At 50.4% G+C, this 21063-nt stretch overlaps 7 protein-coding genes across 7 annotated transcripts; 1 reads left to right on the forward strand and 6 right to left on the reverse strand.

Moving 5' to 3' along the window:
• Positions 1-286: 286 nt before the first annotated feature.
• On the reverse strand, positions 287-2406 carry ALT_5320 (uncharacterized protein; the record flags this gene model as incomplete). Its single annotated transcript, XM_033555234.2, has 3 exons — positions 287-979; positions 1647-2191; positions 2256-2406. 3 exons carry the CDS (start codon positions 2404-2406, stop codon positions 287-289), a joined length of 1389 nt encoding a protein of 462 aa, XP_033411125.2.
• A 681-nt stretch (positions 2407-3087) lies between these two features.
• On the reverse strand, positions 3088-4472 carry ALT_5321 (class I mannose-6-phosphate isomerase; the record flags this gene model as incomplete). Its single annotated transcript, XM_033555233.1, has 4 exons — positions 3088-4017; positions 4073-4216; positions 4275-4376; positions 4434-4472. The coding sequence occupies 4 exons, from the start codon at positions 4470-4472 to the stop codon at positions 3088-3090; spliced, it is 1215 nt and encodes a 404-aa protein (XP_033411124.1).
• An 826-nt stretch (positions 4473-5298) lies between these two features.
• ALT_5322 (uncharacterized protein) lies at positions 5299-6132 on the reverse strand (the record flags this gene model as incomplete). The annotated part of the gene is made up of 1 exon (XM_033555232.1): positions 5299-6132. One exon carries the CDS (start codon positions 6130-6132, stop codon positions 5299-5301), a length of 834 nt encoding a protein of 277 aa, XP_033411123.1.
• Positions 6133-7702: 1570 nt separating this feature from the next.
• Positions 7703-11922, reverse strand: ALT_5323 (putative Patatin family phospholipase; the record flags this gene model as incomplete). The annotated part of the gene is made up of 6 exons (XM_089599896.1): positions 7703-7921; positions 7986-8751; positions 8823-9664; positions 9733-10108; positions 10839-10890; positions 10956-11922. 6 exons carry the CDS (start codon positions 11920-11922, stop codon positions 7703-7705), a joined length of 3222 nt encoding a protein of 1073 aa, XP_089455773.1.
• A 911-nt stretch (positions 11923-12833) lies between these two features.
• Positions 12834-13967, reverse strand: ALT_5324 (uncharacterized protein; the record flags this gene model as incomplete). The annotated part of the gene is made up of 2 exons (XM_033555229.2): positions 12834-13632; positions 13720-13967. 2 exons carry the CDS (start codon positions 13965-13967, stop codon positions 12834-12836), a joined length of 1047 nt encoding a protein of 348 aa, XP_033411120.2.
• Positions 13968-14385: 418 nt separating this feature from the next.
• On the reverse strand, positions 14386-15699 carry ALT_5325 (uncharacterized protein; the record flags this gene model as incomplete). Its single annotated transcript, XM_033555228.2, has 1 exon — positions 14386-15699. The coding sequence occupies one exon, from the start codon at positions 15697-15699 to the stop codon at positions 14386-14388; it is 1314 nt and encodes a 437-aa protein (XP_033411119.2).
• Positions 15700-16376: 677 nt separating this feature from the next.
• On the forward strand, positions 16377-20088 carry ALT_5326 (proteasome regulatory particle base subunit RPN2; the record flags this gene model as incomplete). Its single annotated transcript, XM_033555227.2, has 5 exons — positions 16377-16516; positions 16619-16788; positions 16849-17369; positions 17442-19703; positions 19762-20088. 5 exons carry the CDS (start codon positions 16377-16379, stop codon positions 20086-20088), a joined length of 3420 nt encoding a protein of 1139 aa, XP_033411118.1.
• Positions 20089-21063: the final 975 nt, after the last annotated feature.

A 21063-nucleotide genomic window follows, 5' to 3' on the forward strand; every position in this document is an offset into this window, starting at 1 on the left:
GACTGGCTAGGATGCTTGACGTATAGACGTAGCAAGTAGAACTTGTTATACCTCTGTAATCCTATATCTCATCTCATAAGCAAAGCAATTCAGCCCAAGCCACCGATCCCAGCAAAGTTCAAGCAAATCTAGCCATTCAGCAAAAATATATCGCAAGAGCGATCCAAATCGCAAGCCAAACACACCAGCGTTTCGAGATCCTCTGGCTGTTATCCCTTCGAACAAGCAAAGCGACCGAAACGCAAAGAGCAACCAACGACCAGCACAGCCCTTCCGCTCCGCACATTCACCAGATAATGAAATTGCCTTTGACGATAGCATTAAACTGAAACATCCTCGGCTCCATGTCGAGATACCGGCCACCCGCATCGTTCTCAGCGTCCTTCCAGGATGCAGGCAAGATGTCCCCGTTTGCTCGCCATTCGAGATCTGTCATTCGCAAGGGAGCAAAGCTGAGTCCAGCCCTCCTGCCTAGTACTTCCGCTCTTCGACCTGCATCCTTCATTGCCGATTGCGCAACCTCGAACTCTAGAAAACGGATGGCCTCCCTGCTGAGTAGCCAGTGGAGTTCCAGGATTTCAACGCCCTTATGGTCATCGAGCTTCTTTGCCACATGGCGCATGAAGTCCACATCCCCGAAGCCCATTCTGTACGTCGTCTGAGAGCGGTAGATGCGCGCCCGTGCTGACCTCGGATTAGCATTTGCGGCAACAGTATCGCTTTTCCATTCCGACCAGGTGCGCGTGGGTTCAAAAACATGAATCGACTCTGGTGGGAATGCCCGCGTCAGGGCTTCAGCACAAGCTATTTCCTTCCTGATAACGGCTCCATTGGATGCGGCGGAGAGATTCGTTCCGAAAACAAGAGCGGCCTGGTCAGCGGGTTGTTGCACAGTTGCGAAACCATACAGGCATAGGCACCCTGCTACCATTTCATCCATGCTGATTCGCAAATGGGTGTCCAGGTGATGTGCGTTCGCCTGTGTACGCGTAACGAGAGTAACGACTGAAATAAGAATAGGTAATATTATATGGCAGAGACGAGGAAACAGGACATTAGAGAGATGTCTCCGCCGGACGTGTTTTCTCGAGAGACCGGAAGAGAATACATCGAGCTGAGGGTGTCTTGATGTAGCGGACTCCAAGTCTGCACTTTCCTTCCATATCATGCACAATGAGGGCATAGAGAAAGGAAGGAGGTGAGTCCTCCCATTCAGTCTTCAAGATGATTCCTTCCTCGCACCTCAATTTTTGATTGTCCTCGGGGACACTTGCGAGCCCATCCCTATTGACGTTATTTGTCCTAGTATGACTGCTGCCTATTGCCGAATGCAGCCTTCAGGGTCGAACCTGCTGAATCAATCATCAACTGGAGCCTCTTCCACGAGCCCAGGGCTCTGAGATTTGGAAGTCCTCCAGATTTCATGTTTTATTTATCAAGTCGTTATCATTATTTCTGCTGCTTCTGAGCCAATGATCACGAGAAGAACAAGAGTAAGTCAACCCAGGACCCAACACCATGCGCCATCGCTAATATCCATTTACGCCGTCCAAACAGACAGAATCCCCTTACGCCAGAATCATGGTCAACTAATACAAACAGGCGTCTCGTCATTAGTTGAGATTTGTGATCAACCTCGAAAGTACCGGTTTTGGTCTCCTAGGTAGCCTTGCCGTCCGATCGAGTGTGCTCGAGTCCGCAGGAGCCACACTGGCCTGGAAGAGACTGTCTGATTGTATCGAATCTCGTGTCGAGTCTGGCGAGGCTCCCAGAAATGACCGCCCAGGTGGCTGCAATAGCTGTGGCAATGGCGAGGCGTCGTTTAGATGTGAAACAGGCTGGTTGTGAAGTTGTGATGAGACTCTCACAGAAGCATTATCGACTGGCTGGAATGATGGTTGTCTCATCGCAGAGAACTGCACGGCTGGTAGAACATCGATGTCTCTGTACCTGGACGGGTCATAGACCGGTACGTGCAAAGTCTGATATGCTGGTGGTCGGTCACTGATGTCGTCAGAGTGGGCGCGGTACATGGAGAGCGAAGATGACGGTCGACCCCGCATAGTAGCAAGCTCAGCATCCTCTGCCTTCAACCCTGCCTGGATATGATACTCGAGGAGTTGTTCTTCGTGTCGACGGATACGATCCCATCTGCGTTTCTTATGGAGGAAGAAAAGTATGCCCGCGGTGACTGATACAGACTTGTTAGCATTGAAACACGCAGAGGACCCTAGCTCGGTAGAAGAGAGTCCTACTTGCAATGGCAGCAACGCCTCCAACGACCACTCCGATGATTATCGCAGTGACATTGCTGGAGCTCCCCGATCCTGAACCATCGGTTGACGTCGACGAGGCGTGATCCGATTCAACGTGAGCTGCATAGTTGGTATCACGCGAAATGACCATACTGGACAATCGTTTTTCAGGGAAAAAGAAGCAATGCTTGTTCGATACCAATCAACTGCGAAAGAATGAGAGGACCCTGATCCGCCTCGCCAGCCTCTCCATCAAGGCTGTCGGATCACTCCTCTACGATGAACGGAAACAAGAGAATATTTAAGCCCTGTCATATTGATAAGCTCGGGCCTGATCACGGTCCCTCGTTTCAGAACCATGAGTTTAAAGTTATTTTGGGGATCAAGCAATGCGGGATTGCGGTAGTCATGGACAAAGATAGAAACCGAATCGGAGGACGTTCTGGGAGGATCACTTGCGCTTATCTTGTTTAGTTGATGGTTACAGACAAACGCAAAGCTGAAACGCATGCTCGAATCCTTCCTCGCCCAAAATAGCATCCAAACTGGTGCGGATTGGCAAATCATTGGCTGAGAGTGTTCGGCGACTCGGTTGTGCGCGCCCTGACCCCGTATCTCCGCGCTAGGGTGGAGGGGGAATTGCGATCTGACCCATCTCTCTGCAGATGAGTTGTTCAACCTCAAAAGGGTTCTACCTTTGCTTCGGCAACTGACGCACATGGTCTGCGTTGTGAAATTACAAGGACTGACAATTGAAGAGATTAGGACCAGATGATGCATTCCTTCTATCACATTGACTGACCACCTCTAATATGTATGCGCCACTTCCTGATTACTCTGCATAAGGTCGATAAACCGCCATTCCCTTCTCTGTGTAGAAGTCTAGGGCAACTCCCTGTCCGATGAAGTAGGTGTATCCTTCCTTCAGATCGAACCGCTTGTCGCCTGGAGCGTTCATATAACCATTACCTTTTACGACGATCATAAGACTTGGGCCTAAGATGGCCTTGTGTGTTTCCGTCTCCCCGGGCCCCAAACAAGTCGCAAGGACGTTGAATTCGCTAAAGGCGGGCGCATACTCATCGGTTTTCCCGTTCAAGCCTTTGTCACTCTTTTTCCGTGGCAGAATCACCTCATCTTTTGAGTGAGGTTTGAACGTTAGCGCCCGCGAGAACAGATCCACATTGTCCCGAGCCGGCCTGGGACAGAATCCTGTGTTCAGGACGTTATCGGACCGGGCCATGCATTCCATGATGTCGCCGTTAAGATATGCATGTAGACTATCTGCAGGTACATTGACAGCCTCACCTGGGCCGATGCTGAGATAATTCATCAACAACGCAGCGACCAGGTTGCCATTGTCGTACTCCGAATACTGTTTGCGAAGTCTCTCCAGCATACCCGGAATATAGCTGCTGTTGGGACCGAACTGGGACTCTGGAATGTTCTGAAGCTCATTAATCGTTTCGGCAACGGCGACCGGGGACGCGCTCAGCAGCGCCTTGCAAATCTGCCGCAGAAGCTCGTCATCGAATTTCTCGTGAGGCGGTACAAACCGTTCCAGCGGCTTCAACTTCATGAGGGACTCGATGTCTTTCAAGGGTTTGAAGCCGGCGAAGAGCTCAAAGTTAGATAGTGCAATTGCTATCTCAGGTTTGTGGTTGGGATCGCCGAACTTCTTCGGATCGGTTGCGTGGAGCTTTTCGGCTAAGGCCTTGTCGGGGTGGATTTGAAGTGGGAGGGCTTTGGCGAAAGATAGGATCTGGCTTTTCATTAGTCAAAAGTCGGCAGGCTGTTTCTCTGGACACGGTGTGTACCTTGGGTAGAAAGGGGATCTCTGGCCCATATCGATCCAAAACGGCCTTCCCGATCAACTGCGGGTTGTTTTTAATGTAGTCGGCGAGCATCTCGCCTGTGGCGAGGATTTTGGACGGGTTTGTCGGATAAGTACCCATCCACATCTAGCTCAAGAGTTAATTGTTATGAGCAGCATGGCTAGAGGATAAGGCGATTCCTCACCTCAGAATATGTCTCTGTCTCCTTGATATCGCCGGAGCCAGGTGATTTGGCCCAAAGCTGGGCAGCCAGTGCATCTTTGCCCTTTTTGCCCCAGGGATCGTGCTGTTATGATACGACCGTTAGATCTCGAATCTGTAATTCAAGGTAGTGATGACGAACCTTGCATTCACACTTAATTTGGACCACTGATTCTGCCATTGTGCCGGATATATTCAACTTGGGATTGAGGCGCTGGTTGTAAGAATTGTTACTCCTGATCGTCAAGCGACGGGTTTAGGAAGCAATAGGGATAATAATCATGAGCGATGTGGAAAGCAGCGCCGAAGATGGCCTGACTTGCGACGATGATAAGGTGCAATGCGTGGGCATGGCGTCATTGTTGGTATACCCAGTGGAACAGGCGACAGAACAGGAAATTTGGAGGGAACTAACTCCGCCATTGCCTGATATCGTAGCGAGCTTGGCTAGGTGAATCGATGCGACTGTGAAAAAGCGAAGAGGGGAGACCAATCCGCCAATAGGAAATATGGGCGAACGGTTGAAGTGTTCTGACGTCGGCTGGTGATGGTGATGGTGATGGTGTCCAATCTGACGTCAGGATAGGACCCTCACCTCGGGTACCTTTCTCCGTGGGATCTTAGCATTTATACAAACATACATGTATCTAATGCTCATTTGTATTATTAATGTCAGGTAGTATTCGGAAGACTTTAGACTTGATCATTTGAACTTCGGTGTAGCGTAGGGTATTGGTTCAGACTTCGATTCTTTACCTAGACAAGGCGTATTTGTGAGGTGGTTTCCAACCCTCTATACCAGGTTATCCAAGACGTAAGATGAGTTAAGAGGATAAGAATCAGCTACTGGATGCCATAATGTCATTATCATTATCATGGTTCTGTTTAACACCATGAAGTTGCCAAACTATAGAATCGACGCCAACCCCCCAACGCCTTGAAATATGCCGCAAAGTCCACCATGACGCAGAAATGCATTCAAGACAAACGAGATAAACAAAACCAAATCATCCGTAGATTTCATCCGCATCGGGCACCATAGTCATGGTCATGCGTCTGGCCGAGACCCGCCTCTTGGCCGACGAACCACTCCTCCGAGACCCGGAGCCGGAGTCCAGGTTGAACCCCTCATCCCACTTTTCATCGTCTCCAGCGCTGTAACTACCCCCTGAAGAAACGGAGTACGCGCGCGACAAGCGCGAGCGAGCGAATTCCTCCTCGTACCGCGGGTAGGCAGGGATATACCGGAAGCGCGACGACGATGGCGAGGGCGTCGGCTCCAGCGACGAAGCGGGAGATGGAGATGGAGATATAGACCGCTCGGCGCCGCTTTTGACGGTGATCCGAGGCGCCGCGGTTGTCTTTTCGGCGACTTCGCTGGGATAATCCTGGCGGATGGGTCTGTAGGCGAACTGGGCTCGTCGCTCGACGAGGGGTTGGCGTTCGGTTATGTCACAGTCTGAGCGGGAGCTCCTCGATCTAGGCGTCAGACGTATAGAGAGACGCCGTGATAGGGAGGTCGAGGTCGAGGTTGAAGTGGTGGAGGTTGGGGTTAGGGTTGAGCTTGGGCGGGACTCGATGAGTTGATGCGTGCGAGGCACGTATTCCACTTCGTAGGCTGGCTTGTCCGTGCTCTTGCTCTTGCTCTTGCTCCTGCGGGTTGAGGAGGAAGATTGATGAGGGGTGGAGGTGGCGTATTGGGTCCAGGAGCCGTCTGTTGGCGCGGAGATGGTTGCGTCGCCCCATCTGGTGTGTAGTGAATGTGATTGCGGCTGCGACTGGGGCTTGGAGGAGTCGTGTTTGCGGAAGATGCTGAGGGGCCGGGTGACGATGTTCGCCATTTTGGTTATGTTCAATGCTGCTGTTTTGCTGTGGGGCCAGAGAGATGGCTCTCATGGTACGGAGTACTCCGTACTGATGCTGGGATCAGAGGTATATAGATGTGACACTGGCAGCCGAAACTGGAAGAGCAGTCTGGGGGAACGAGGCTGCTCTGCAATGTCCAAGCGCGAGGGCTCAAGAGACAAGGATAAGGCACAGATGATCTTGACGGATGACCACCATCAGTCTATGCAATGCAGGACAAGGGCAGGCTTCAGTCACAAGCACCACCAGAGCAGTCTGTGGACAAGCTTGAGACTCTTGTCGACCAGGACGACAACGGGCGTATATAAGCTTATCCATGCTGGATATCCAGTTAACGCTGCTGTTTTCTAATTATGTTTCATCATCCACTGAGTCTCTGAAACAGCCACAAAGAGCTTAAGCTTGCATCGATCCGGTCGATCAAGTTGCCAACATTAGTAACAAACAAAGACGCTCTATTGCCGCCCGGCGTATTAGCGTCACTTAACAGGCATTGCAGCAGGCTAACATGTCCATTCTTAGAAACTTATCCATGTAAGACGGCGCGGATTTTTCGAATTAGTCTGGAATATGCAGTCAAGTACCATAATTAGTTTTCTTTTGCAGGTTGGTTGCAGGGTAATTGTGCCAAATTTAGTTCAGCATTAGGAGGACTGAGGTTGCAGTGCAGCAGAGAAGCGCCCAGTGAGACCTTCTCTCAGCACTAGCTGGAGAGGACGAAACACACTAATTATGCAGGATTCGGTTTGTTAAATGAATTAATATCCTTGTCCTGCATGCAACTGATTTGGTGAGTGGATTGACAGCTCATGAGGGGTTATTGTGGGCAACTCGGTGTTTTCGGTTATACAGAGCAAGCATGAAATGGGATAGGATAGTAGTATAGGACGTGCATCTATTGATCGTCTGCTCTAAAACAGATCAACCCTCCCTCTTGCCCACAAAATAGCTAAGAACGCCGTTTCAACATGCTGTGGTATGGCCTGTGAACCTGTCAAATGACCTGAAAACCAACTCCGAGTCCTTCTCTAAGGTCGCAGTATATGTACTGTCTAATCGAGGCTTCCCTGTCGCCAAAAACGCCTTTGCAGGCATCTGTGTAACTTGCAATTCATGGTCTAGAACCCAGGGCAACATCACATGCGAATCAAAGCCGTAATAGGTGGTCATAATAAGAAATGGACTGCTGCCCGTGGCTCACATGCTGGACAAATGCTCAAAAAAGAGGTCGGATAGAGTGCTTCGTAAACTGACTTCTTGTCGAGTCTCTAAGTGAAGTTCCCAATATCTCCAGATGAGCCATAGTTCATTATGATGGGAAAGCATTTATATTGGCCACCCTGATTGTGTATCAGCTGTAAGAGTGACGGGTTGACGAACCAGTCGAGCCCCCATGAACTGCAGGCGTCATCTGTAGTAAGCTGCGAGGAGGTGATATCGTCTTTGAGTACAACGACATTCGGGTACTGGAATCGTCGGTAGTGTGCGTAGATAATGGCCGACGTGATGCGCCTATGGAGGGACTCATCACGGACGCGGTTGATATTAGGGACGGCCGAGTTCGGACAGGGCTCTGCTGACCATGCCGTGATCCTGGCTGCAGACCCGCTGACGATCCCCATGAGGAGCCCCGTAAAAGTACTGGTCGCTCTGGAGAGGATAGATCCGTTTCGTCATAATCGAAGTCAATACAATATGTTCCGTCAACGGGCAGGTCCCTCGGGCGGTCATCGCTTCGATCTTGAATCTCCTGTCCAACTTCGGCTGAACGAACAACAGTCAAGTTATGTGACAGTTCGGCGAGAAATTCGCTACGAGACCGCCTCACTTGCGCTGTGGATCGACGGCCAGAATTGGGACGCATGCGCTCCATTCGCTCCATTTCATGATCGTACGAGCTCCTCCGGTTGAGCATGCGTCCGCGCCCTCCACTGCTATCGGGCGAATCAATCGAATGACCATTCAACCCGTGGTTCCTCAAGTCTAAGAGGCTAGGACTGAAAGCAACTCGCACGCGCATCTGCTGGATAGCCGAGTCCAATGCGAGCTCTATCGCACAGTGATTCCTGATCCGTCCGAGTTTGGGCCAGGTTGCGCGTTCTCCGCTGAGACACGCTTGAAGCATGAATTCAGTGGTCGGGTTCTTGAGGATTCGAGGGAAATTCGCGTAAGAAATCTCCGGGTAGATATTGATATCTCCGTAATATTTCTGGTTCATGATGGATGCAGCTTTCGTGAGCGATGTGGGGAAGATACCAAGATCCGACAAGACCGTCATCCGGTGTAATATTTCGTCCTTGGCTAGATGTGTCACGGTGTGAAGCCAGCTAGGTGAAGATGACGTTTGCATTGGCCCGTGGCTGGGACCATCGTCCTTCGGAAGGAAAGGAACCACATGAGGATTCACCTGTGAGACGATGAAATGATTGACGTTGAACATCTCAGACAACCTGGTCATGGGCAAATCCCCATCCACTGAGCCGTCAATGTACTGCTTGTGGAAATCAGTCCAAGGGACCGCTTCTCCGGTCAATGGATCCTTGCCCATCAGCACAAAGGGCGTGAAAACCAGCGGTACTGAACAGGAAACAGCTCTATAGCAGGTCAGAACACAACTCGGGGAAGATATCGAGGGTATGGTGAGCATCAGGATAATGAAACTTACACAGCAGACCAAATCATCACATTGGGTGCGGTAATGTAGTTCAACAACCTTGGAAGTTCGTACACTCCAGCACTGGAGACACAAATGTTCAATATCCTCCTCGTCCTGTTATATGCTTCCTGGAATGTAATGTCGCCAAGCCAGTTTCGCATGACTCTAGCAAGATGCGAAATGTCCAAAAAGGAGCCATGTTTCAGAAATCGCGCTGTTTTCTGCAAGATATTCTCCTCTTGTCCTTCCTCGTCAAAGACAGCGAAATCTCCGTAAGCATAAGTATCCAGAAGCGCTGGTAACTCATCGTCCGTACGTGTGCAGAAGACGGCACAGACAATACTGCCTGCTGAGGCGCCGGAAATAATACGCGGGAGCAGTTTTGCTTCCCACAGAGCTTTGAGTACTCCGATATGGTTCATTCCGAACGTGGCGCCTCCCGAGAATAGAAGAGCACTTCGACCAAACGCCTGTCGCGCGGCGAGCAGTTGATCGAGCATATACCTCGACTCCAACACGTCACACTTCTTTCCAGCCAGTTCCACCAACATTGATATCGTGTCGAGCGCCGTCGTGATGTACCGGTCGATCAAGTCCTTTGTACCGACATGAGAATGCCTGTACAGCGCCGCATTGCTCATATTTCCCAGATCACGACTCAGCGAAGTGCGAATCAGAAAAAGCATCCGGCTTACGTCACAACTGATGCGGGCTTCTTCCAGCTGTTTGAGACGCTCTTGCACAAGGTGAGGGTTGTATTCGGAACATTCGAACGTCTGTTTCCAGGTGTTATTGTCCTCTAACTCGTCCAGTACGCAGGCGCAATTCCTCCACTCCTCGTACGAGACTGCCTAGACCATGAATCTGATTTAGCTAAGGACCGACAGCTGCAATGGAAAGAGGAAGGCTAGCGACTTACATTACGCATTCTGAGGTACAAAACCTGCTTGCGATCCTCAATATCCGTGAGCGCCTTCCTTTGCTCTCTTGAGGCTCCATCGCGATACGCATTTAGGGTATCCCCAGCCCATGATAGCGAGTTCCGCACCACCGACGGCAACGATGGGATGGAAATCGATTTCGTTAGAATATGGCGCTGCCGTGCCGGGGTCGTTGAGACATTGAGCTGACTCCGGGATTTGGCACCGCCGTAACATTTAGGTTGCACAATAGGCGAGTCATGAAAAAGCGACATGGTAGTAGGCGTCACGTTGAGGGAGAGCCATCCATTTGGCAAATACAGAGAGGGAGGAGGAACAGAGAAGAAGTTGACTAGAACAAAGCATGAAGATAGACTAAAACGATGCCAGACAATCTTCTGCAGACCTCAATTTATATGTCAAGGAGAGCACTTGCAAAATAAAACCATAGAGATGGAGGCGACAATGAATGTGAATGTACTCCAAGCGGACTGCCCTTGCCTTGGTAGTCTGCACTCTACAGCATAAGGTAGTAACCCCAGGAAATCAGCGTGGGGTTCGGCAGTCAGCAGCGATTCAGACGTCACGCGGGCAGAGTTGGGCCTCAGGTGTGGAGTCTCCGGAGGCCATCGCCCATCGCCACATGACGCCTGCTCCAGACTCCCACTGTTTCTGTGCAATCCTCCTTTGATACTGCTCATCATCCTCATTTTCTTCGTATGAGGACTGGCTTATAGCGCAAGTACTAATCTGCTGTTTTGTTTTTTTGGCCCTCTGATCAGTTTATACTTATGCTGGACACGTGACGTCATCTGCCTGTTTCCCATCCATGAGCTCGTGTGCCTGAGTCATGATGATTCCTGGGGAATACAAGCATGTGACAGGATTATCAACAGGCCAATATGCAATTCGGACCTCATCAGCACTTATACCCATGGAAAGCACAACAGAGTTTTGGCTGGAGACTTCATCTAGCATCTAAACAGTAGCCACTGAGTGAAAAGATCTATTGAGAAGAGACAATCTCCTCTAAATTATAACCTCCTAACTTTGACCACCACTGTCGCCTCGCAGTCACCATATCGTATGGGGGATGTCGACATACGAAATGGTCCCATTGTAAATTGCCGTGCTATTATTGGACAGTATGTTCGATCCTGGTCAGATTATTAGCCCATCGCGTCTACTTCACAGTGACTCGAATTTGGTACAAAAGACCTACCTCCATGTGTACTGAAGTACAGTCGATGATGGTCACCATGTTGACGTCCCAACTTCGCGGCTGTTGGCCCATCTACAGCTGCCAACCTGCTGCTGCCTCCAGGATGGACAACGCTGACTTCGTTTAAGGGGCCCAGAGCAATATATGCTGTCCCGTTTTCGTCCAGAGTGAAGTCGTCCGGCTCCGTCAGATTTGAAGCAACGATCTCGGATGCACCGCATGGCTTTCCGTCCTCGTTAATCTTGATTCTGGCCAAGAGACCAGCATCAGTGTTGGTCCAGTAAAGATGTCCTCCGAAGACCTTGATCCCATTGACACCGATTTTCCCTTCTGAATCTGCGTAACTCTTCTTCATCAGAGGGTCATCCACGATCACATCATATGCACCAGTCCGGACATCGACCTTATAGACCCATCCATTGTAGGAATCGGAAACCAAGATAGCACCTTCATTGAGCGTCGCGGCTCCATTCACGAGTTGAGAGCCCTCAAGATTGGTGAGTTTTGTCACTGTGGCATTTGAGAGCACCTCCCCTGTCGACGACATCTTCAAGGTACTGAAATCGACCCGGAATATGTAATTGGTCGAGTTGGGTAATAACATCATAGTCTCGTCGTACTGCCCAGCCACAGCCGCAAAGAACTCGTCATGTCTGGTCTCCGTGATTCCCAAGACACCATCATACTCGCCAGCACTGGCACCTTCGGCCCAGCTATGAATCACTATAGGCGGCAATTTCCCATCGGGATCAACTTGCAAGATCCGCGGGTTGAGCAGTTGGGTGGCCAAGACATCGCCTGAGTGTCGTATGGCAAGATTTTCGATCCAGGAACTAGGCCCAAAATTGGCGAGCTGTTTGACTTTCAGATCCGTAGGCCATTGAGAGGCTGATATAGCCGCAGTGGGAGATGCCGAAGCAAGGCTAAGGAGGGTGGAAACCAAAATGAATTCTCCAGAAACGAGCATGATCATGGAAAAAGACAAATTTGCTCGTTACTCTCGGCTTGGAAATGTCCGAAACGATGCCACGAGGAAAAACGTCGCATTTAATGCGCGGGCTATACAGTCTTATATACTTTCAATGCTTCGGCACCCCGTTTCCCTAGAGTGCTTCTCTCTTCACCCATCAAGTCCCAAGCTCAAAAAGAGGCGTTATGCAGCTGCTCAATGAACCCGATCATAGAAACCCACTTTGATTGCATTAAGCCTTTTCCAGGGTGTCGGCGACCTAAATCGGTAACAGTTGACAAGGCTTAATGAGTCAACTGTTATGGAGCCATGCAGATGGGTCTCTTTGATAGTGTTTTTTCTTTTTTTTTCCGCAACTGGTGATGAATTCCAAACCTCCGGCCGCTGATTTTGTGTGTTGAACCCAAAGGAGAGCCTAGGACAGCGACGCTATGGGTTGTGAGAAATACCTAGTGCTTACGCTGACGTGCGACCGTGAGAATGCCTTTCAGGCAAGCTTCCAACACGCGGAAGTACTCCTTTCACCTGTTTGGTTGATACAGTAGCTTTAGGCCACCCAAAACACACTTTAGCGTGTAAGATAATTATAGGCGGATACCCTTGTTTGCGGCGGACTAGCATCATTGCGCAGCCACTATTCTGCAGTGTCCATTCTTGAGGAGGACAAGCATTATGAATGCGTGGCGAATTGGACACACCATGTACGACTGAGTGTTATGATGTGGGAAAAGGAGCACTGCATCTGGTCTATATCAACAGCAGAAGAATTGTCGTTGGCGGCGGAGTTCTTAAAACGGAAACCGAGGACTCATTGAGTTTATTCGACTGCGCTGCGAGGTAGGAACTTGATATAAATGATCATAAAGGCCTCCTAATCGATCGCAGGAGCGTGGTATTCGCTCGCACAATCATGGAATGTGACCCAGCCAAGTTCTCAGAGCTTCCCTTGCTCGGGATTCAACGCCTTTCTCGCGCCAGAAATGGCCGGCGCCGTCGATTTCGGCCGATTGAAATTGGCTGTGAGCCGCTTCAGAAAGATCGCTAGCCCACTTGCGTAGCTTGTGGGCGGAAGTGAATGTGTCGTGATTCCCGTAGATTGCCAGTGTTCTGTGTGAGCAGAGCTGGTCGGCTGGCTTTGGGCAGAGAACCTCTTTACTCTGTGTAGGGGTTTTTACTGCCAAGCCCGAAGAGAGCTTCGAAAAAGATGTCAGGAGTAAGTTGACAGGCGGCAGAAGAGGTGAAACGAGAAGGTATGAAATTGTTGTTCGAGCAACATCCTCAACAGTTGTGCTACATTCTCTGAAGGCTAAATTGCTCGATGTCGACGGCATGTCTGTGCCAGGAACACTCTTTATCGACAGAGCTGAGAGCTCCTTCGCAGCTTGGCGTATTTTGTGAAATCCTGCAGCGCTATCGTCCTCTGAGAACAAGCGTGCTACCACATCGACTGTTGGTAGATGTGAAGCGACCATCGACCCGTAGGAATAACCTCCTAGAATGAGATGAACATCCCCAGAAGCGCTTTTAGAGTTACCAGTTGATTCGGCTGGTGGAGCAGAATTCGGACCTGGGCTCCTGTTCTTCTGTCGGGCGTGGTCTTCTTTCAAAGAATGCAGGTAATGGAGCATAAAGCCGTAGAAGGAAACATAGTCCGCCAATTCCGGTTTTGCTGTCCAGCTAGTTCGGCCTCCAGATTCACCAGCTCCGCTATTGACAGTGTCAATAAAATTAGCTTCGAAGCAGTGACGGCGACATCCATCGTGGAAAAGACATGGCACCATCCTAAAGACCTACCGAAAGTTGAAGGTGCCCACCACAGAACCGCCTCTGAGGAGCTCCCCGCCAATGAAGCCCACAACCGGGTCATCATAGCATCCTCCAAGAGGAGCATATGGATGGGCTATTATCGCACCTCGTATGTGCCACTTGCGAGCACAATCAGACTGCTGCAGCTCGAGAGGCAAATAGAGACGGCACTCTAACTCCGTCCCGTCGTGCACTGAAGGGATGTTGAAGCTGTAAGTCGGGGCAGAAAGATGCATCTCAATGGACACCGGCTTCTTTATTTTTGTCTTCCTGCCCTTGCTAATGAGCACAAGATGTGGCAATCTGTAGCTGTTGACCTGTCAATACGAAGATGCGGATATATATAGTTGTGACTAATGTTGGGAGGGCCAAGGCGAGTCGGAAACCATTCGCTGTGCACGGTCTCTTTATACATGGCTCCAGAGGCTCCGGTGGTGATTTAGCCCAGCACCCCAATCAGCTGCATCTTGAAAAAACCGATGGTTGATTCGAAATGAATCATTGAATGAAAAATGGATGTCTCGATCAGGCTAATATTATGCATGTCATTGCTTCTGCTAGCCAGCATCAGCAATGCTATACAATGCTAACAGTTCATGCCATTTACGACATAATTGCTATTATATGGAATTATATGTTTTTCAGACTAAGTATTCAAGCTTCAGGGAGTAGCCAAGCGGGATCGGGCTCGTCATCCTCGTTATCCGATCTGAAATTCGGTTCTGGAGACCCGTGTTCCGCATCCCTGAGTAAATCAGCTGGAGGTTCGGGGTTGTCCACCCCAAGAGGATCTGTCAATGAATCGTTTCTATCATCAGGACGATGTGCATTTGATTCTCTTTCCGGAGCGGGCGATTTGTCCTCCGTAGCCGTATCAAAAGCGTCGAGAAGCATCTCCCGTGCTTCACGCAGGGCCTCGAGCTCCGCTCCAATGCAGCACGTGAGTAGCTTCCAATCCTTCTTCTCTGCAAGATTGAGGTGTTGTTCCACGCGGTTGGTCGTATGCTCCAAATCTTCTATAATAGATTGAACCTGATCATTTTCCGTATTGGCTTTCGAATATCCCTCTGCTTCAAGAAGTTGCGACTGTGTCTGGATCGACCTGCGCATGGCCGACCTGAGTCGTTTCTCAAAGCCTGAGACTTCCCCTACTACCTGCTTCCAAACCCCTCCACCTTCTTCAAGGGCCTGGATTTCAGCATCTACCTCTTGTTGCTTTTTCCGTAAGTCGTCTTGCTCTGTTGTCCAATGTTCGTGGGCCATCTCAAGAGTGCGGCGCTTAGGATTCAGGGAGTAGAACGTTGAATGACTGCTGGTAACCGAGTCAGGCTTAACAGGAGGGTCTTTTAGGAATTTCTCGATGTCCAATTCCACAAGAGACAGAGAAGCTTTGTAAGAGGATAATTTGGATTCCATGGCATCCTCCATTTGTGCAAGTTCTCGAATCACACGCCGATGCCTTGCTTTCATTTCCAGTAGCCTGGTTTCCAACTCCTGAATCTCTGTCTCAAGCTGATGGCTCTCCTCAAGCAGCTCCTTTGAACGGTAGCTCTCCTCGTTATCATGGATTGTCGAGATGGCATCCTTCAAGCCAGCTCGTTTGGTACTAAAGCTGTCAATCTGTTCCAGAGCATCCACCCTTTCGTCAAGTCGAAAGCTGAGTATTTCTCGTTCCTCCTCTTTCAGCTTCAGCAAATCATAGATCGATTTGAATATCCCCTCCCGTGCTTCACGTAACCCAATCTTCCTCGCGACAGGTTGTCGGACCGGTATGGTAGACGGGCTCTTGGAGCGACTAAGTTCAGTCGGGGCGATGCTTTGATTGGAGATGGAGTCAGTATGAGGCGTTCCTGCGAGGCCTGCTAGGAGACCGTCACTCTGGGCGTCAATCAAGACCTGTAAACTGCGCTGTATGTGTTTCGTCTGGCGGTCAATGTAGAGAAGGGGGTCTTGCTGAGACGTAGGCATTCTCAGAGGCAACGATAACAAATTCTGCTTCGCGTTCTTAAGAAAAATGGCTGACATTTTAGAAGATGAAATGTGATCATTTGAAGAGGGTGAACTACTACTCTCTGCGCGTTGTATTTAAAACCGGACTTAGCTAGGCTTCAGTAGAGAGGGGGAAATATTGCCTTCGATGGATGTCAAACCAGAAGAAACAGGAAACAAAAAAAGGGACCCTAACACCACAGAACGCCAAACAACGCAAGGAAAGAATGATCATCTGCGAAGGTGGTCATGTTGACATTTTGGCTTTGTTCCTTTCGCCAACTGCTCACCTGTTCACCATTCCATCATACAACCACGTGATCACTCTAGGGGTTTCTGCAGGAACCACGGGCGCCTTTCGTCAGCTTCAACCGTTGACGTGTGCCTGGCTGCTGTCGGAAGCTTCCTAATCAACTCACAGCTTCCTTCTCTCATCTGCAACCCATTATCTGCTTTTTTTCTGATTTACTGCCTCTCTGTAAATTTTTATAACTCGGTATGTGCTTCTTCCGAATACTTTTGCCCTAGATTTGAGCTGATTCACTTGTCCTGAAGCTCCATCTCGAAGCTATCGCCTCATCTCTCGCGATAGCAAAGCTGACCCCTTCCATCAACTACGAAAAGCCGGTCTTGGAAGCAAGACAAATCTTTCAAAGATGGTCGGACTTGCTTCGGCCGCCGGTCTTGTTGGCTTTCTCTCTGAACCCGATCCGGAGTTGAGAGTCTTCGCTCTGAAGACCCTCGATTCTCAAATCGACCTCCTCTGGACAGAAGTTGTTGACGCAGTGCCTCAAATGTTCGTCATCCATCTATTATCTGCATAGAATCGCATTTCCACATCATGATTGAAAAAGTTCCTGCCAGAATTCTTTGTCGCTAACCGACTCTTGACCTTTAGAGAGGCATTATACGAAGATGAGTCTTTCCCAGAGCGAGAGCTCGCCGCTTTAGTTGCAGCGAAGGTTTACTATCACCTTCAAGAATACAACGAAAGCATGGTGTTCGCTCTCGGCGCTGGGAAACTCTTCAAGCTGGAGAACTGTGGCGAGTTTGAGGAGACAATCATCGGTAATTTTGGCAGCACTCCTCCGACTGATGTAACTTTCGACTGACCTAAGATTTCTCAAGCCAAATGTGTCGATACGTTTATCTCCCTGTCCGCTGCTCAAAGACCTGCCGCAGGCGATTCGTCTGCCAACTTGAACAATTCATTCCCGACATCGGGTGAAGGAGCCACGAGCACATCCGCCAGCCTAACATCTCCCATCACACCATTCTCGCAGTCCACATTGCCGTCAAAGTCATTGCTGTCTCGGCAAGAAGTGCCAGGTTTGGACGCCGCTCATCCGGGAGGAGAAGACGTGTCTGTCAAGCATGATGAAACCTCTTTGGTTTTGAAACGGGGAGTTCAGGGCCAGCTGCAAGCTGTCATTGAGCGTTTGTTCGAGCAATGTTTTGTCCAAAAACGTTATCGTCAAGTCATCGGAATTGCCATCGAAGCGAAGAATTTGGACGTGCTCCGCAGGACTATTGTCCGGGCAAGCGAGGATGAGAAGAAACACGGTGGATCCCGCCGAAGCGAAGAGCTCATGGAGTACGTTTTGGATATTTGCATGGGAATCGTGCAGGAGCGGGCTTTTCGCAATGAAGTATGTCTATCTATTTTTTTTCCCCCCTTATTTCGCCGTTGTCAGGCCGTTTTCCGCTAACAACTGAGTTAGATCTTGAAACTCATTCTCGAACTCCTGAACGAAATTCCTGCTCCGGACTACTTCTCGATTGCTAAATGTGTTGTCTTCCTCAACGAGCACTCCATGGCGTCCGTCATTCTTCGACAGTTGGTGGAGAAGGGTGATGCCAGGTCACTTGCCGTTGCCTACCAGATCTCCTTTGACCTTTACGACAATAGCACTCAAGAATTCCTCAAGAAGGTTCGCGAAGAAATTGCCGAACTTGTACCCGAAGCACAGCAAGCCGACAGCAGTAAAACCGAGAGTCAAGAGGAGCCCAAGGAGTCTGATCCTTTGCTGCAAGACCAGTCCAGCTCGGAGCAATCAAGGTCTCTTGGATCGAACGATGCCCAGGCGGAGTTATCGGATGAAGCGCGTACAGCATTCAAGAATATACTCGAGATTCTCGACGGTATAAAGTCTATTCAACTCAATCTCGAGTTCCTCTACCGGAATAACAAAGCCGACATTGCCATCTTGAACAAGGTCCGCGATAGTCTGGAGGCTCGGAACTCCATCTTCCATACAGCCGTTACTCTCTCCAATGCTTTCATGCATGCTGGCACGACACATGACAAGTTCTTCCGCGACAATCTGGAGTGGCTGGGCAAGGCTGTTAACTGGTCCAAGTTCACGGCTACTGCCGCGCTGGGTGTCATTCACCGTGGTAATCTGAGCCAAGGCCAAAAGCTGCTGCAACCCTATCTCCCAAGGGAGCATATTGCTGGTGTTGGCGGATCGGGCTCCGTTTACAGCCAGGGTGGATCACTCTACGCTTTTGGACTGATCTATGCTAACCATGGTGGAATGGCTGTTGACATGATTCGGGATCACTTCAAAAAGGCTACGGAGGAGGTTGTTCAGCACGGTGGAGCGCTAGGATTGGGTGTTGCGGGCATGGCCACTGGCGATGATGGTATTTACGAGGATCTTCGGAACGTGCTCTACACTGACTCGGCACTCAACGGTGAGGCCGTTGGTCTGGCTATGGGCTTGGTCATGCTGGGAACCGGAAACATGAGAGCTCTTGAGGACATGATTCAGTATGCTCACGATACGCAGCATGAGAAGATTGTTCGTGGTCTGGCCATGGGTATGGCCTTGATCATGTATGGCCGCCAAGAGGCTGCTGATGAGCTGATCAACGGCCTTCTGGGCGACCCTGACCCGACCCTCCGTTACGGTGGTATCATGACCATTGCTCTTGCTTACTGCGGTACTGGCAGCAACAAAGCTGTCCGCAGGCTCCTGCACGTTGCCGTTAGCGATGTCAACGATGACGTTCGTCGTGTGGCAGTTCTCAGTTTGGGTTTCATCCTGTTCAGAAAGTACCAGAGCGTGCCTCGGATGGTTGAGCTGTTGTCCGAATCTTATAATCCCCATGTGAGATATGGTGCGGCGATGGCGCTGGGTATCTCCTGCGCTGGTACCGGGTTGGACGAGGCGATCGACCTTCTGGAGCCCATGCTGAAGGATTCCACCGATTTCGTCAGGCAGGGCGCCTTGATCGCCTTGGCCATGGTTTTGGTTCAGCAGAACGAGGCTATGAACCCCCGTGTCAGCAGTCTTCGTAAAGCCATGATGAAGATGATTGGAGACAGGCACGAAGACGCCATGGCCAAGTTCGGCTGCGCTGTGGCTCTTGGCATCATCGACGCCGGTGGTCGGAACTGCACTATCAGCCTGCAGACACAGACAGGCAACCTCAACATGCCCGGAATCGTTGGAGCGGCCGTTTTCATTCAGTATTGGTACTGGTTCCCTCTCACTCACTTCTTGTCGCTCAGCTTCACACCAACTGCAGTCATCGGCGTGGATCAGAAGCTTGAAGTTCCTTTCTTCAAGTTCCATAGCAACACGAGACCTAGTCTTTTCGACTACCCTCCAGAGCAGCAGGTGAAGGCTGAGGAGGCGCCTGAGAAAGTCAAGACTGCTGTACTTTCGACGACTGCTCAAGCGAAGCGTCGCGCTCAACGTCGTGAGAAACAACAACGGCGTGAGAGCATGGATGTTGACCAGACGCCCACGACACCTAAAGTGTCGGACCAGCTCCCCGAGAAGATGGAGACCGACGAAGGTGTGGAGAAGCCTGAGGAAGAGGCGAAGGAAGGAGAGAAGGGCGCTGGCGAAGGTCCGAAGAAGAAAGCGGAGCGGGAGAAGGTCGGATATGAACTCGAAAACATGTCCAGGGTTCTTCCTGCTCAGCTCAAGTACCTCACATTCCCAGACCCACGGTACGAGCCGGTAAAACGGGTAGGTTTTAAATCACATTTCTGTCCATCCCAGAAAATTGCTAACTATGTACCCACAGCCTACTGGAGGAGTTGTTGTCGTGTTGGACAAGAATCCCGACGAACCTCGTGAAACAATCGAGATGAAAGCAAGCAAAGAAGTCAGACAACCCGCAGCAACCGCGGAATCGCTTCAAGATCGGCTGCAAGCCGCCATTGGCGCCGCAGCCTTGCAGACACCCCAGCGCGATGCTGGTCGGATGCCTCTGGGTGCGGATCCCACCGCAGCCGCAGGGGCAGCGGCCGCCGCTGGTGTCCTAACGGCTGTGGATGAGGATGAAGAAGGTGGCGAGGAAGCCCCCGTGCCGGAGGAGTTTGAGTACGAGTCTGAAGGCATGGAGGAGTAAACGCAGGCATATTGATGCATGTCTACACGGCGGTTGTACTACTAGATTAATGATGATTTCACTTCTACTTTCAGCGAGTGAGCACCACTCGTGCTTGAGGTTTACACTTTCGCAACTTGGACGTCAAGCCTTAGCCAGTTCATTTTGTAGATCATGATGGTATGTGATGCTTTTCGCAATGCAGCATCTTGGTTGCATCGTTCAGCACTAAGCACTAAGAAGCTGGAGGGGTGTATCAAAGAAAGCTTTAACTCGAGACCTGTTTACCATCTATCTTTCGCAACAGATGCCTCTATGCAGCCACGAACGGTTACTGTGGAGTATTAAATTAAGAAACCCCATGCATAGGGCCTTTTAACCAGCCCATCGGATAAATCTTGGTGATATGGACCGGCCGAAGAGAGCCCTCCTGATCTATGATCCTTGTCTCCGAACCAGTGATGAAAATGAGCGGCTCAGAATCTTAGAGCGGATTCACATGGGAGGTGCTCCTAAACAGCCTGTGTGTAAGTAGTACCCGAACAGTACCCCCTCGAGACTGGTGAGACGGGACTTCGCGCTGATTGCTCAAACTGGACTAAGGCGACGTCACGTGTGGCCGGCCACTACCTCGGCAGATTCCCAATATGGGCGATCGGCACACGTGCGGCCATGACGCAGGCGGACGGTCAACAGCCAATAGCACGACACACAATCACCGGCGGATGACCCTGCAGAGCATCATCTGGCCGAGGTGTTTCGCGTGTGTGCTGCAGTTGATATTTGGGGGGACATGGCAGCCAGCCAGTCATCAATCACCATGGCTGCTTTTTGGCCTGCGCATGTGAAAGATGGCCAAATACCACCCTGCAAGTGTCACTACTGCTCTACTTGTCATCAATAAATCTACCGACAATAACAAGCACTAATACCTTGAGAACCGGGCTCAGTGGGCTCTTTTGGGCGGTTCCTCCGAAACGATATCCACTACTTGTA

The sequence above is a fragment of the Aspergillus lentulus genome (assembly GCF_001445615.1).
Source record: "Aspergillus lentulus DNA, contig: Alt09, strain: IFM 54703, whole genome shotgun sequence".
Lineage (NCBI taxonomy): Eukaryota > Fungi > Ascomycota > Eurotiomycetes > Eurotiales > Aspergillaceae > Aspergillus > Aspergillus lentulus.